The sequence below is a fragment of the Balaenoptera acutorostrata genome, chromosome 17 (assembly GCF_949987535.1).
Source record: "Balaenoptera acutorostrata chromosome 17, mBalAcu1.1, whole genome shotgun sequence".
NCBI lineage: Eukaryota > Metazoa > Chordata > Mammalia > Artiodactyla > Balaenopteridae > Balaenoptera > Balaenoptera acutorostrata.
Genome location: NC_080080.1, coordinates 3,013,868 through 3,029,950, shown reverse-complemented (window position 1 = coordinate 3,029,950; position 16,083 = coordinate 3,013,868). Strand labels below are relative to the sequence as shown.

The following is a 16,083-nucleotide window of genomic DNA, read 5'->3' as shown; positions in this document are numbered from 1 at the left end:
CTTGTGTCCTCCTTCATAAATGGGAACGATACTGCCTGTCCTATCCACTGTTAGGATGGAGAAATAAAGTCGGTGAAAAAACCCAGTAAGACTTCTAAGTAAACGCTATCTAGTTCTGTACTTTTACCTGCCTTATGTTTTTTTAAATCTATTTCATTTCTGTAGCATTTTTCTTGAGAATGATTATAGTAATACTATTCTTTTCTTTGAAACTACATTTCTTCTATGCTTGAAAAACTTTTTAAAAGAAGATTGGACTTTGAGCACCTAAACATAATAATTTTATGATGACATCACAAAATTTGCTTTGGACAGAAAATCAGTCTGGATTCATAGCTACTTAGGCTAATTTGAAAAACATCCAGAGAGAGCAGCAAGAAACTGGATGAAAAAAAAAGCCACGAGGGAAATGGCTTGTTTTGGCAAGTTCATGGGAATGCCAGCTTTGAAACACGATCTCTTCTAAGTACCCAACATCGCCTCACCACAAAGGAATGGAGCTGACCCTTCAACAACCCCCCTTGGTATCTTCGCAGAAAACAAGGCTTGAGACAAAGCTGGGACGGCACCTCTGCAGCGGGCAGTGACCAGTGCTGCAGCACATGCCTCCCTCCTTCTTCTCTTATAAACACGCACAGCAGACGGAACATCTCGCTTCACGAATACAACAAAACTGCATCTCTCTTTACTTATTATGTATCTCAAACTGCAGGAAATAACGCACTTTTGTTTGGTTATGGTGTTACACATTTCAAAATTATTTAAAAAAAGTGATTTCTACTAAAATCTTACTTTAGAATGGTGACCTCTTTGTATTTCTGGCAAGTTCGAGAAGCTCCTATTTGACCAATCCTCTTGCAGATAGCAACTACAGACTAGGACAGAAGAAACAGCCCTGTGACAGCACAAAGCAGTTAGGCTCTGGAGGGAGCTGCCACTAGGAGGAAGGGAACGGCACTGGGTGAGTCCCCAATTTAATGGCCACTAGCCAGAAAGCCAGCCCCAGTCTTACTGGTTTGAAGAACCAGAGGACTGAATTTGGGTCGCCTCAGCTGGTGGAAAGTGAGGGGGCAAATCCCAGGAAGAAGAGAGCCAGGGAGGGGTACCTCAAATTCTGAGTATAAATTCTGCCTGAATCACTAGCTGACCCCTGTACTATGCACATATAGGGCAGGCTCCAGGCAGCCCAGCTGAGGCTGAACTCAGCTGAATTGGGATTCGAGCTCACAGAATGGAGGGAGTTTGCAATGTGAGACCTGCCAAGTTAGCTGCCTGCTAAACCCAACCAACCAACCACAAACCAACCAACCAACCAACCACTCTTCAGAGGAATAATACTGAATCCAGAGTTTCTGCAACCTATCAGTCACAATGTCCACGACATAATCTAAAATCACTTGATGTACAAATAAACATTAAAATGTAATCCACTCTCAAGAGGAAAAGAAATCTAAAGGAAGCTGACTCCAATGGTGACTCAGAAGTTGTAATTAGCAAGCAAGGACTCTGAAGAGCTATTATTATATTCAAGGACATAAAGGAAAATTTGGTCATAGTTAATGAAAAGATAGGAAATGCCAGCAGAGAAACAAAAGGTATAAAAAAGAGCCAAATGAAAATTTCTAATGAAAAATAAAATATCTGAAATAAAATCTCCACAGGATTGGATGATCAGTGGGATAGAGATGAGAGAAGAGTCAGGAAAATTAAAGATAAATCAATAAAATTATCCAATCTGAAGAACTTAGAGAAAAAAGATTGGGGGAAAACAGAAAAAGAACAGAGCCCCTGGAACCTGAAGGACACTATCAAAAGATTTAACATACATGGAACTAGAGTTTTAGAAGAGAGAAAATGGAGTGGAAAAAATATCTGAAGAAATAATGGTCAAGGACATACATTTACAGATTCAAGAGGTTCAGTGAAGCCCAAATATGATCAATACAACAAAAACCACACCCAAGCACATCCTAGTTATAAACTGCTGAAAACCAAAGACAAAATCATGGAAGAAGCCAGAAAAAATGACACATTACATACAGAAGAGTAATAATTTAAAAGGCCAGTGACTTCTCATTAGAAATAACAGAGGCCAGAAGATAATGAAAGAAAGCTTTAAGGTGCTGAAAGAAAGAACAAAAAAAAAAGAAAAAGAAAAAGAAAAAGAAAAATGCTGTCAACTCAGAGTTCTATATTCAGTGTAATGAAGTTCAATTCATTTTCAGATTAAAAAAAAAAAAAAAACCCCAAAACTAATCAACAGGCCCACACCACAAGAAATGTTAAAGAAGTTCTTCAGACAGATGGGAAAACCAAATGGAAGAAAGACCTTTAGGAAAGAATAAAGAGCACTGTATGGGGTTAAATATAAAAGATTTTCCCCTTACTTTCCTCAAAACACTATTAAAAACACAAAGTGTAATCTTATTTTATGAGGTTACTACCATATATGAATATAATATACACGACATCTAGAGCAAAAAGGACTAAGGTGATGGTAAATGAAGCTTCCACATTTTACGTGAAATACAGTTATTAACTCTCAGTAGACGGTGCAAAGTTAACGATGTATAATGTAACACTTGGAGCAATCACTAAAAATATAATGTAAAAGGTATTTCTAAAATGCAAATCTGGGGGGTTGAGAGGAAGAGGTGCAGAAGGTAAGCCAGTGGCTTCTCAGCGCGAAACCCTCTTCACGAGAACCGACCCGCTGCCACGGGGGCTGCCGCTCCCTCCCCTCTAAGCTCAGGTGCCCGGAGACCGGGCTGAGACGGAGCCAGCGCTGCTCCACTCGTTCCCTGCATCCCTGCATCAACCTCGCCGCCCCGTCCCTCTGTAACCTGAAGAGGGACGGGCCACCTACAGCCTCTGGCCCTTCACTGTCCAGAGGGGAGGACAGACATTCATGGTTACTCCACTCTTCCCCCATGTTTTTAGGGGTAATAACCCTGGAGACAAAATTTAGGGAAGGGGAATTAAGAACAACTAGAGAGAGAAGGAAAATGGTGCCAGAAACAGGACTGAAGGGAAGGAATTACAGCAGCTACCGGATGAGTCTGAGGATTTCACTGGGTTCTGAGGGCGACCTTCAAATAGTAAATATGTGGATTACAGCTGAAGTGTGAACTTCATCTAGTCAAAGTTCTCTCTTACAAATAAGACAAGGGAGGGGAAGTGAGCAGAGCGCGGGGAAGTGCTGGGGGTGGAGGCAGCCAGCAACCCATTCAGTGCGGAGGGGCATACGGTGGTAAAGAGACCCAGAAAAGCAGTGGTCCTGGACTTCGGAGAAAAGGGCCCAGGGTCTTGGATCCACCCTTTGTTAGCTGCACAATCCGGGCAAGTCATAGGGTTTTTCTGAGCCTCAGGTTCCTGAAGTGAAAAGGGCAACAGTATCTCACCCTTAAGAATTATTGTGAAATCAGTGAGGTAATCACGTGAAAATGATCTATGAAGCCACGTAAGTACAAAGGACTAATTTTTATGAAATTTAAGTTTAAATCTCACCGGAAATTTGTTTACTTCACATAAAACCAAATTCTGGAGGTGAAGCTAAAGTAGAGATGCACCTGTAAAGGTCTGAACATCTGTGTGCGGGGGGGTCCAATGAAGGGCAAGAGTTACCCGCAGGGCTTCCCTGGTGGCGCAGTGGTTGAGAATCTGCCTGCCAATGCAGGGGACACGGGTTCGAGCCCTGGTCTGGGAAGATCCCACATGCCGCGGAGCAACTGGGCCCGTGAGCCACAACCACTGAGCCTGCGCGTCTGGAGCCTGTGCTCCGCAACAAAGAGAGGCCGCGACAGTGAGAGGCCCGTGCACCGCGATGAAGAGCGGCCCCCGCTCACTGCAACTAGAGAAAGCCCTCGCACAGAAACGAAGACCCAGCACAGCCAAAAATAAATAAATTAATTAATTAATTTAAAAAAAAAAAAAAAGACGAGCTACCTGCAGGTGAGAAACAGTTATGACATAAATTTTAGTGGAAACAATTTAAATTTTACATTAAATTCCCATGAAATTTTGATTTACTATTTACTTTTTATTACTGGGAAGACTAAGGCCCCAAACCAAACAAACATTTTAAGATGTAAATACAGGGGTAACTGAGAAACAGGTTACTCTTCCAGATGACGCCAAGACCCAACAGGACGGCAGTGAGAAGGAAAATGCCGATATGATGACTAAGGAGGAATTTAGACACCACCTCTGAAAGGAATTTGGGGAGCAGATACAAAACCACTTTAAAAGCACGGCGAAGAAGCACAAGTAACCTCATGTTATTAATCAAATCTAGAGTTTTTAATCTAGAGTTCACATTTTAGGATAAATGAAGTATCAAAAAGGACTCAAAAACAAACAAACAAACAACCAAACCTGTACAAGATATCCATAAGACACCCACAAAACGTCAAAAAGATGTACCTTGCATTTTGGTATCTGGTAATAATAGCTACCCCTTCTACATCTGAGGAACCAGTTTTTTTTTTAAACGGTAACTGACCATTTTCTGTACCGAAGACCTCCAGGTCCCTTGCGGATCTTCAGAAAAAGCTTTTGTTTTTACTGCTACTACCAGAGCAGCCACCAAGTGCGTGTACCCACCACGAGCATGAAAACTAAATGCATTTTAGATGATTTTATTTAATCCTGAAACCTAGAGGGCAGGTAGGATTTGTGATTCTGCTCTCCCAGGGAGGCTAAGTCACTCACCCAAGGACAACTTAGGTCAAACAGATTTCTCAACGGCCAGCTTTGTATGATAAAGTTAAGAAGCAAACATGATGATATCAAGTTATAATAACAAACAAACAACATCCACAACTCCCCCCAGACCCAAGCTGGAGACAAGGCTATGTATTACGGGTACAGGACGAGTACACAGCAGGCAAGTGCGGACGCCAGCCAACGCACACTGGCGTGGCTTGCCTCTAGCTGCCTCAAGTACCCCTGGGGAGACTCAGCCTCGCCGAAAACTTCCACGACTGCTTGCCACTAACTCTGGGATTACAGAGGGCCACAGCAGCCAAATGCAACACACTCAAGATGTGACAGCAAAACAGCGATAACACGTGGAAACTACGTCACCCATCAAAACCCTTGGGTGGGGGGCCTCTGTGCCGACGCCAGAGATGCTGCCATTCTGTTGGGGGACTTTCTCTGGTTGACACTCAAGCAAATGTAAGAGAACCAGCTGCAGGAATTCCTTGTAACAGTAGGTTTTTTTTCCCTTTTCTTTCTTCTTTTTCCTTTTTAACTAAACAATATTAACAACTTGCCCACTAGTCAAAATCGTAATCAGAGTACTTACTAATGTCTAGCCATGGCTCAAACAAAGTGTAGAGCGTGACAGTTGACAGCTTGCGTCCTGGACTCAGGTGAGCGTGCCTTGAATCCCAGCTCTGTGACCCCAGCTCAACTGCCTAACCTCAGTTTCCGTTTCCTCATTTGTAAACTGATGATGACAATATTACCTACATCTCCCAGGACCGTGAGGATTCAGATGAAATAATGTGTGAAAGTTCACGGCGCACGTGTGGCAACAGAAAGCACTCAGTCAGCGTTGGTTTTCAATGTTGTAATTTCTAAGGTTGACGGCAGAGGATGGAGACTGGCTCCTAGTGAACATGGTGTTGGTTTAAAGGGCTTCCTAAAGCGCTCAGGGTCAGAGGGCCTTCCAGGCAGACACCTACTAAGTCAGTGATCTTTAGAATAGAAAACCTCAGGTAAATTGTTTACATACCACTTACATTATTTTTTCTTTCTTTAACCTACCCTTCATATGTGAAAATGGCATGCTTAGAAACAAGGATCGATTTCCAAAGGTTTAAAAAAAACTATGGCTGGAGCAACAGGAACTTTCATCACTGCTGGGGACACTGCATTGGTTCATCCACTTTGGAAAACAGGCGCTATCAGTGCATAAAGCTAAAGCCGCGCACACCTGCGGATGCCTGAATACGCATCCACCAGACGTTCTTGTACACGTGCTCACCCAATGACACTTCTGTTATGTCCCTACAGCAGCAGTCTTGAGAGCCCCAAGATGGAAAGTATCTGAATTTCCACCAATAGTATAAGGGATAAACTATGGTATATTTACAAATGGGACACATACAGCAACGAGAGTGAAGTCCAACTACCTGAGTAACATGGGTGATCTCAAACTAAATGTTGAGCAAAATAAACCATAAACAAAAAAGTACACACTGAATGATAGCGTTTACATAAAGTTCAAAACCAGGCAGAACCAGTCTATGGTGAGTGGTTATCCCTGGAGGGGGAACAGTAATTGGAAAAGGGGCCTCTCGTGGGTCTCTGGGGTGCAGGCAGTGCTGTTTTCTTGTTCTAGATGCTGGTTACAGGAATGGGCCCAATTTGTGAAAATTCAGGGAGCTGTTTACTTCTTGGCATGTTTATATGTTCACATCTTTGCATGTCAATAAAAAGTTAGAAAAATACAAAAATTAGGGTACAAAATTTAAATCAATAATTTTATTTATTACCCTCATTTGTCTAAAAGGGATTTAAGAAGCCACACGTTAACTTAAAATGTTTCCCTGAGATAAAACTGACAATCTTTTCCTATAATGGCACAAACACCTTAATGACGCAGAGCACTGCTGGGAAACGCCGTCTTTGAACATAAACTCCAAAGGGGCAAATACTCAAGAGGTTTTACTGTGGTCTTCTTGTCACAGTATCTACCAAAGAATTAACTGACTAGCTAGGGATTAAATGACTTTTCATTCAAAAAATATTTAGCGCACTCTTATAACCTGTCAGTCACACAGTACGAAATGCTAGAGCTCATGTTATGAGAAATTTCCTATTGAGGAATTTCTCACACTTGCTACTAGGCTGCCCAGAGGTTAATCTCATTCTCCTCAATGAGGCACATCTATGAATAAGGACACAGGATGGCAGGAGGACAGGCCCTGTGGTCACAGAGACTGACCCATCCCAGTACAACCCTCTGCCTAACAAGAGTCACCGAGAGCCACTTTTCTTAACTTACGATACAGTAGAAACAAGACGTGGTCCAGCCAAAGATGAGTGGAGCCCACAATAAACTGAGTCTATTTGCAGCATTTTCTCTTTAGATAGACACGGAGAATGGGATTTGGGAACATTTTTAACTGCCCTGGGGTAAGGGCTATCCAAAATTTATTACTTTGTTAGAATCTTGGATATAATAAAAAATTTTAAAAACTCAATAAGGAATGTGTTTAATTACTTGTGATACATTGTTACATATAGATGTCCAAGCAGCTAGTATATTATAAAGTTACATTTTATTTGGCTTATTTGGTAGCCATATTCTACATGTTCCAAATATAGTTAAACTCCATTTCTGACTAATACAAAACAGACAGAACAAACTAATGGTCAATAATCTGTACTAATTGTTCACAAGAAAGCATCTATAAATAGGTACATGATGTTTTTATATGTGTGTGTGTATAAAATAATTATATTTAGTTCTAAGACTTCATCTGGGACAGTTTTTGGAGCTACTCCACCTTAAAGCAACAGTCCTCCAGCCAGCATCAGCATGAGTTTTGTGTGAGCTAAGCATGAACTCAGCAGCTGTCTGGTCCTCACTGGGCCCAGCTCCTGGCCTGGGGGTGTGGGCAACACCGAGGTGAGTATGACGATCCCTGTCCTCAAGGAGCTTCAGTCTAGTAGGGGATGAGACGTACTAGACTGTGAGCTCCTCGAGGGCAGGAAAAGTGTTTGGTTCTCTTGCCCAGTGACCTGCACCAGGCCCAGCTACGTGGTGCTCAGTGTTTGTGGAGCTGACCGGACCGGGATGTGGCCATCTGCGGCCCACAGGGCGAGCATGGCCAGAAGAAGCAAGAGTTCTGGACAGCCCACGGGCAGAGCAGGGAAAGAGGCTGAGGAAGACAGTAGGGCTGATTTCAGCAGGTGCAGAAGGAGGCCTTCCTGGCGGAGGCGTGGGGTTAGTTTGGCCACAGTGTGAGAAAGGGATGGAAAGACACTGGCCGTAACTCAAGGAGCCTTAAATGCTACTCTGGAAGCCTCAAACTAACACAGGGGGTGCCAGGAACCCACTGAAAGTTGTCTTGAGCGAGGGAGTTACTCTCCCACTTCGACGGTTCGGTAAGACTGACTGATGAAGCATGCGGGCCGGGGGCGGGGGCAGGGCGGTGAGGAGAGCTGGGAGGAGGGAGTGGGTCCGAAGACACTGAGGTGAGGATGCTCCAGCTGGTCAGCTGGCACAGGCGGGCGAGGAGTTACTGACGACTCCCAGATGCAGGTGGAGACAAAGGCCCCACTGCAACCTACACAAGCTGAGGGGCAAGAGGCAGGCAAGAGGAGACGGTAACGGCTTTGCTTTAGGATAAACACCATGTCCTCCAACTGAAGACACAGGTCTGGGACTTGTGAGAAAAGGCAGGACTGAAGCTAAAGACAGACGGAGGTGGGGAGCGAAGCCACAGGAACAGTTAAGCAAGCAACCAAGGAGAAGTACTGAGGGGAGGGGAGGAGGCTGTGGACAGAAGCCGGCGGATGCGCCGAGTAACGGGGAAGAACGCGCCGGGGAGGCGGGCGGGTGGAACTGGTATCAGAGGGGGCATTTCATGGACAGAATCTATCAGATTCTGAGGAAAGGTCAAGGAGGAACAAAAAAATTTATGAGCAAAACACGAAACGAAGCATGTTCGAAAACCAGCTCCAACAGGGACAGCAGGTATAGCCAAGCTGCATGAGAATTAAGAACCTGCAGAGCTCCAGCCTGAAGAGAGCTGTCCTGAAAGACCTGAGGGGCCGCCAGGCGCGAGGCCCCGGAAGCAGGCCCGGAGGGGGGGCGGCAGGGGTGTCACCGTGCGGCCAGCGGTGCCGACCCCCACCTCCTCGGCCGGACTTCAAACGCCGGGGGCAGGACTGTGTTTTGCTCACCGCTGGGCCCACAGAACCTAGCTCAGAACAAAGGAGACACTTAGCAAAACAGCTGCTGCCTGGACGAATCTCCCCCACTTCTCACTAAGGCCCTGCTCCTTCCCAGAAACGCTCTCCTTAGAGGAAACTCGTCAGTCGGGCAGGAGGCGCTGCCGGAGGTTAGGTGAGGCTGAGAGGGTTCAAGCGCCGGGGGATAAAAGGTGGGCTAGAACAGCTGCCGGGGCTTTTGGACCCTGACATTTGGTAATTTTTATGAAAAAAGACGAAAATATAGCAAATAAAAAAACTCAAATAAAATCAGGGGAGTGTACTCCAAACATGAAACAGCACATTAAACCATGGCGTTGGCTGGTTGGTTATGTATTATACTAAAATATCTTGTTGATTAAAGTATTAAGTCTCAATCTAGACTTTAGTTCGACAAGTGTTTATTGAGCACTGACAAGGTGCTGGTCCTAAGCTCTGCCCCAGGCCTACAGAAATGAGCAAGACGGGATGAGGGCCACCTGTCGAGGCCTCTGAGTCTGGCCAGTAGCAGGTCAGCTCTGCGCAGACCCTCTGGGGGGGCCCAGCACACTAAGAAGTCCGTGTGTTCCTTCCGGGGGACTGGGGGCTGCTGGAGGTTTGGGTCTAATGGCGTCTGGCGCGAAGTAGGAGTCACAAAACGGCAGCTGAACAGGTTAACGTGGGTGTCTGAGCTACAACAACAGAAGCGCTGAAGAGGTGCCACAGGAGGGGCTGTCTCTTTGGGGGCGGGGCACATGAGGGAGGCTTCCTGCAGGAGGCAACCCTGAGCTGGGCTCCGAAGACTGAAGAGAAGCGCCCTGCGGGCGAGCGGGGGAAGGCAGAGGCGCCGGGTGCCGCTGGGGCAGAGGAAGGGGTGGTGTGAGGCGAGACTGGGGAGTGGGCGGGGACTAGACCACGCGGAGCCTGTGGGCTGTGCCACGTTGGTCAGCAGTCAGGGCAGAGACACCTGATCACAATTTGAAGTTTATTAAGACTTGAAGACATAATCTTCTTAAGGTTCTAACAATGTGTAAATAAATACAAATCCATAAAGGAGTAATTACGTTTACCCAAGAAACAGGTTTGCCTCAGATGTACTGATAAAAGGACCTGCCTGGGAGAAGCAGCGGAGGCCTGCCCGCCCCGCCCCCGGCCCCGCCCCCGGCCCCGCCCCCCATCCTACCTGAGCTGAGCTTTGAGCTCAGTGAAGCGGGGCCGCCGGCTGGGGTCGTAGGCCCAGCACTTGGTCATGAGGCTGTAGAGCGTGGGAGGGCAGTTCGGAGGCATGGGCAACCTCTCCCCATTCTCAATGCGGCCGATCACATCATTGTTCTTCACGCCTTGAAAGGGCTTCACACCGTGCATCAGTATCTCCCACATACACACCCCTGTGAGGTGGGGATGAAAACACAACGGTGAACTTAGCAGCAGGAGTGCAATCCCCACGTTTCAGGAATAACTTCATAGTTGGTACGAGAGAACCAGCTGTGTGATTACAAGCACATCAGCCAAATAAAGCAGCATTCAGTTAGCTCTGTTATCAAATAAGAACAGGAATACTAATTTAGTATGATGCGAATAATGAAATAGTATTATTAAGAAAAAACCCATTATTTTCCTAAGAGGTTTGTTTATTTCTCTAAAAAAATCTACATTAGAAAATGGCCCACCAGCTACAGTGATATTTCATAGCATAGCTTAGTGAACCAATTCAAAAAAAGCTGAATGAATTTTAGATTTCCCTCCACTTTAGTCCAACCTGCTTATGATCACAGCAGCTGGCTTGAAGCTTAACAAAGAAAACCCTGCAACTTAAGTCTTATGCTTTCAGAGTACTCAGATTCCTCTACAGATTCCCATCACTTGGCACTTTGGCCACTCAGATCTGCACCTGAACACACTCCTTCGTGACTTTGCTTGTGCTGAATTCTAGATTCGATGCCTTTCATTTTCTTCTCCACCAGTTCTCTTCTTCCAGGTCCCTTTGTGAGTTTCCTGCACTGCCTGCCCTGCCCCCTAGGAAGCTCCCGTCTACCCCACCGCAAGTGTGCCCCATACACCGGGTCCTGGGGACAGAGGGGCAGTGACTGTCTTTCTGTATCTTCAGCACCTAAGATGCTGTGTGCCTCAGAGGAGGAAGGCATACCATTATGCCATTATATCACATTAATGTGAGTTAGATCTGAAATTAGCCAAAAGTCCAGCAACTTCAAAGTAAAGAGTATATGACAAAAATAATGCCTAGTTCTGCTTTTCTCACCAGAAATTATGACAACATCATTAGTAATAACAACACTGGGTATCATTTCCTGAGACCTTCATATGTCTCTGGCATCTTTCCTTGAAATTTACACTATCCTTAATTCTCACACCTTACATTTCTTTAAAAACTGTATTTTATCAAATCTGAGATGCCACTGATTATAAGAGACAATTATCTTATATTACCAAAAAGGGGGGGGGGAATATGCTGCCCACTAAGTTATAATGTGATCCTTTGTTACCTCTTAGAATTATTTTATTCTTACCAAAGAGCGGTTTTAAACTCATTCAGACAAGAAAGTAGCACCAACATGAACAAAACAGTCTACATGAGTGTAGGCAAGGACCCACATGACACACACCCCCGACTAACACCAACTGTGAAATGCCACTGATTTGTGACAAATCCTACTTCAGAAATGTGAAAAAACAGGCATCTTAGACTCTTTGAAATGTGAAATCCTCTTGAGAGGACAAGTAACCTGCTCTATGGGTCACAAAGCTGACAGGTGAGGTCTTGGGATCTGAAGCCAACTGGACTCCAGCGCCTTCTCCAATCATGTCACACCGCTTCCTGTTGTATTGAATTCCTTCCTTTACCTAATATCAGTTAGGGCACTAAATGGTTACTGAAAGTCAACAGCAAGGAAGCAGAAGAAAAAATGAGAACACGTACTTCATGTATATAAAGTTATATTTATTTATAGGAAAAAGAAGGTGCATAAACTTAACAGGGCATCTCCTGGGAAGTAGTTTAAAATCCGGCAGAGAAAATACGCACACAGGACTGTTCACAAGATCGACACGTGAGCGTCTCGACAGAGAGAGAAAGTGCTGGGAAAGCAGGGGAAGGAAGTCTGTGTCTGGGTGGCACACCTGCTACATGGGGCTTCATGGCAGAGCGGATACCTCAGGGGAATGAAGAAACTCTCTCCAACCGCCTCCTGCAGGTTAACAAGAGCTTCAGCTGGAGGAGGAGGTGTCAGGATGAGGTGTCCAGAAAGCAGGAGTAACACCAGGAAAGTAGGGCGGGGACGGAGTGTCATCCACACCCAAAAGGCGAGTGATTTAAAAGTCCGGACAAGGTAGTGGAAGTAAGTACTGCAGAGTGAGTGAGAGCCACACTCTCGCTCCACTGGGGGCTTGGCAAGAACGCAGAGCAGGAGGACGACGACAGGGACGGACTCGGAGCAGGAAGGAGGGGACACAGTGGACACCAGAGCAGCAGCAGCTACAGAACACGAAGGGTCACGCTTCCAAGACTTGAGACAAGTCAGGAAGGGGTCAGATTCCAGAACAGAGATGAAGGGCAATCTCAGACATGCTGGATCTGGGGGCCATCACAGAACCGCACGGACAGGTTAACCATTTACGTCACTCACATAAAAGGAATGTCTGAGGCCGTGGAGACAGGAGAGAAGGGAGGACATAGCACCTCCCTGAGAGGGAGGAAGGCGGAGTGAGAAGGGGCTAGAGGCAGGACCTTGGGCCCCACGGGCCACGCCTGGGCGCACGGCACATGCCCACATCTGAGGAACCGAGGAGGGCACGGGCGAGCAATGAGGGAGGCCAGGCAAGGGAAGGCAAACCAACCTACAGACTCTGACAACAGACAGAGCTAAATCCCTCTCAGAGAATATGTGAACTGTAATTCTAACACAAAAGTTTTCAAATACTCACCAAACATCCATACGTCACTAGCTGAGGTAAAACGGCGAAAATTGATTGACTCTGGAGCCATCCATTTAATAGGCAATTTTCCTTTGGAAGCTAGAAGATTAATTTTAGAAAGTAAAACTTCCCTGTCACCTGCTTAGGAATCTAACAGTTAGAGCTAGCTGAGATTTTTAGTACCAAAGTCTCTGGGAGAACTGCCTCGCTCTCCCTGACGCTGGGTCGTTGGGGGGGACAGGGGAGAGGCAGGCAGCGGGGGAGGAGGGAGCCCCGGTCGCCGGGCGGCGTCAGCTCCCGGCTCGGCTGTGCAGGCCTCATCTACAGGCTGGAGGCCCGGCTTTAGAGACGGCCTGGTAGCGACACACAGTCAATTCTCATTCACAGTGGTTACACTCTATCAAGTCGCTTTCAACACCGAACCATCGCTCCCGAGAGAAATGTGTACATACATATTCATACCTCACATAGATTATAACCTTAAATCCTAAACACTTATCCTGGCAGGTTCTGACTTCTTTGGAAAATGAGGCACGGATGTGCTGCTGAGCTGCCTGAGGCCCTGCTCCCCGCCCCCCGACCCGGCGCACAGGGGCCACAGCTGGGGTTCCAACCTGCCCGACTGGCCCAGAGCCAGAGGGGCTGCCCCTCTCCTCGCTGTCCAACAGCCCAAACGGACACCTTGTCACTGCCCCTGCCCCGTGCACATCCACACCTGACTATGAACGCATCGGAGTGTGGATTCGGGAAGTCACAAGTCTCAGCAAGCAGACGCGTGTGCAAATATAGAATCCACAAAATATGAGGATGGGCTGTACCACCACCAGGAAGTGAAGAGCAGGAGGGGGCGACAGAATGAAAAGGACACTCTTAGGAAAGCCTGAAACTGGCCCTCTTTAGAGGCCTAAAATCTTTCCTCTGTGCCACCTCCCTCAACATTCTTTCACCAGATACCAGCCCTCAAGGAGTCCTAATTCCAAAAGGCAGAAACAGTTTCTCAAATCCAGCGGAAGTCAGAGGGTGTTGCAGGGGGAGGGGCGGGGGGGGGGGGGAGGAGGAGCTGCAGGCGCCAGGCGGGGACAGGCCCTGATCCAGAGGCCCCGGAGCAGGGTGCCGGGCTCTGCAGAGCTGTCAGGGGCTGCACTTCCTTCTATAAGCAAGGGTGCCTCTCAAGACTTTTAATCAGAAGACAATTACATTTGTTTCATTAATTTTCTTCCACTTAACTTCATGCACCTTCATGACAACTGAGGTCAAAGCCTCTGATTCCCTCACAACAAATGACTCTCCAGCTGTGCTCCGAGCGAGGAACCCCTAACCCCGAGGGGCTGTTCTCCTGAAGCCTAGCAGGATCTAGACTTACGGACCTCTCTGAGATAACAATGTGTGAACTCGTCAGTTGCCCACTTTAAGTGATGTCTAGATGATTAAGAGTCTTGGCCACCGTGCTGTTTGGAGTTTAGCCCTTTAGTGGAATTCTAGGGTTTGGACTAGTCAGGATGTGAGGTGATATGAAATGTATTTTATAACAGTGGAAAGGTGGCCTGGTCGTTTTTAAATTGAATGACTACATAATCAAAATGAATAAACAACCAGACATTTCCTTCCACATAACAAAGGATCAGGCTGTAGTATACAGAAAGCATTTGGACAGAGAACAGTCAGCAGCTACAGTATAAATGAAAAAGACTAATTTTGTATGTAAGATTAGGGCTCATTCTGCGACTACGTAAAAATCAAACAAACTGAGCAATAAACTGGCCTTTGTAAAATGGTAGTAATAACTAGAAAATATACTAAAAGCATAATATGGACTTATTATCCAAACCTTAGCGGAAGTACCAGGAATATGAAAATTAATAATAATTTGAAGAACCAAGTCAATCTGATTCCAAGATTGGGAAAACTAAAGAAAAAAATCCCATCAGCTAGAGTTCAGCTCCAAAGCTAAAGGATCAAAGTCTCTGGAGCCAGCAGACTGCAGATCTGTAAGTCCGGCAGCATTCACTGAGCCAGGGCACCCACCGCTCTGCTGGGAGGTTAGCCAGCTGTGTCTACGAAGTGGAGGGCATCCGGGCTCATTCCAGCTTTTGGCTACTAGAAATAAAGCTACAATGAACAAACACCAGTTTTGTGTAAATGTGAGTTTTCATTTCTCTGGGAGAAATGCCTAGGCGTGTAATAGCTAGGTCATATGGGAGGTGCATGTTCAGTTTTTTAAGAATCTGCAAAACTCTTTTCCAGAGCAGCTGTACCATTTTACATCTGCACAAGCAATTTACGTTCTCTGTGCCTGCCAGCATTTTGTGTTGTCACTACCGTTACTTGAGCCATCCTGACAGGTGTGCACGATACCTCCCCGTGGGCTCACTCTGCATTTCCCTAGTGGGTAATGTGCTTACGTGCCATCTGAATACCCGCTGCAGTGGAATCTCTCTTCATATCTTCTGCCCACTTTCTACCTGTGTCCTTTCTTTTTTTACTGCTGAGTTTTGAGAGTTCTATCTGTAGTCTAGATACCAGTCCTTTGTTAGATATGTGGTTGGCAAATACCTCCTCCCACTCTGTAGTTTGTCTTTTCATCCTTCTGCCTGGGTCTTTTGCAGAACAAAAATTTTAAATTTTGATGAGGAAGAAGCTATCAATTTTTCCCTTTTATGTATGTTTTTGGTGTCAAGCCTAAGGACTCTTTGCCTGGCCCTAGATCTGAAAACTTTACTCCTATGTTTTTTCCTAAAAGTCTTGTAGTTTTATGTCTTACATTTAAGTCTATGATCCATTTGAGTTAATGGCGAGTGAGTTTAGGTTGAGGGTCATTTCTTGGCCAGGGATGACCAACTGCTCCAGCACCTTTGTTGAGAAGGCTGTCTTTCCTCCACGGACCTGACTGTACACCACTGTCAAAAATCAGCTGAGCATATCAGAATGTACCTTTTTCAGAATTAGAAATCATTGAAGATCCTGAGCCTGTTTCTTATTTATTGCTCTGATTTCTTACCTTTATAGTAAGTACTGTCTTCCATATATCGGGATAATCCAAAGTCTCCTAATTTTACACAATCGTTTGAGGACACCAGAACATTCCGAGCAGCAATGTCCCTGATAAGGAAGAATTGGGGACAATACATTTTAATACAAGGGAAAAACCCCACAAACTCATCTAAATTATATAAAGACATACAGGTACTTTGAAAGACAGCTTATATACAATACAAACAGGAG

The 16,083-nt window shown here is 45.8% G+C and overlaps 1 protein-coding gene across 13 annotated transcripts in view; it reads right to left on the bottom strand.

Annotated features, from left to right (window-relative positions):
• Positions 1 to 16,083, bottom strand: part of PTK2 (protein tyrosine kinase 2) — a 256,529-nt gene that overhangs the window by 42,848 nt on the left and 197,598 nt on the right. For 12 of the 13 annotated variants that reach the window (XM_057532273.1, XM_057532274.1, XM_057532264.1 and 9 more), the window contains 3 exons: positions 15,860 to 15,960; positions 12,871 to 12,960; positions 10,112 to 10,316 (listed from right to left, as the gene is read on the bottom strand). In XM_057532273.1, the coding sequence (XP_057388256.1) occupies positions 10,112 to 10,316; positions 12,871 to 12,960; positions 15,860 to 15,960 (396 nt within the window). Of the gene's footprint in view, positions 1 to 10,111; positions 10,317 to 11,904; positions 12,135 to 12,870; positions 12,961 to 15,859; positions 15,961 to 16,083 lie in introns of those variants that run through there. The other variant, XM_057532275.1, reaches the window with a different exon arrangement.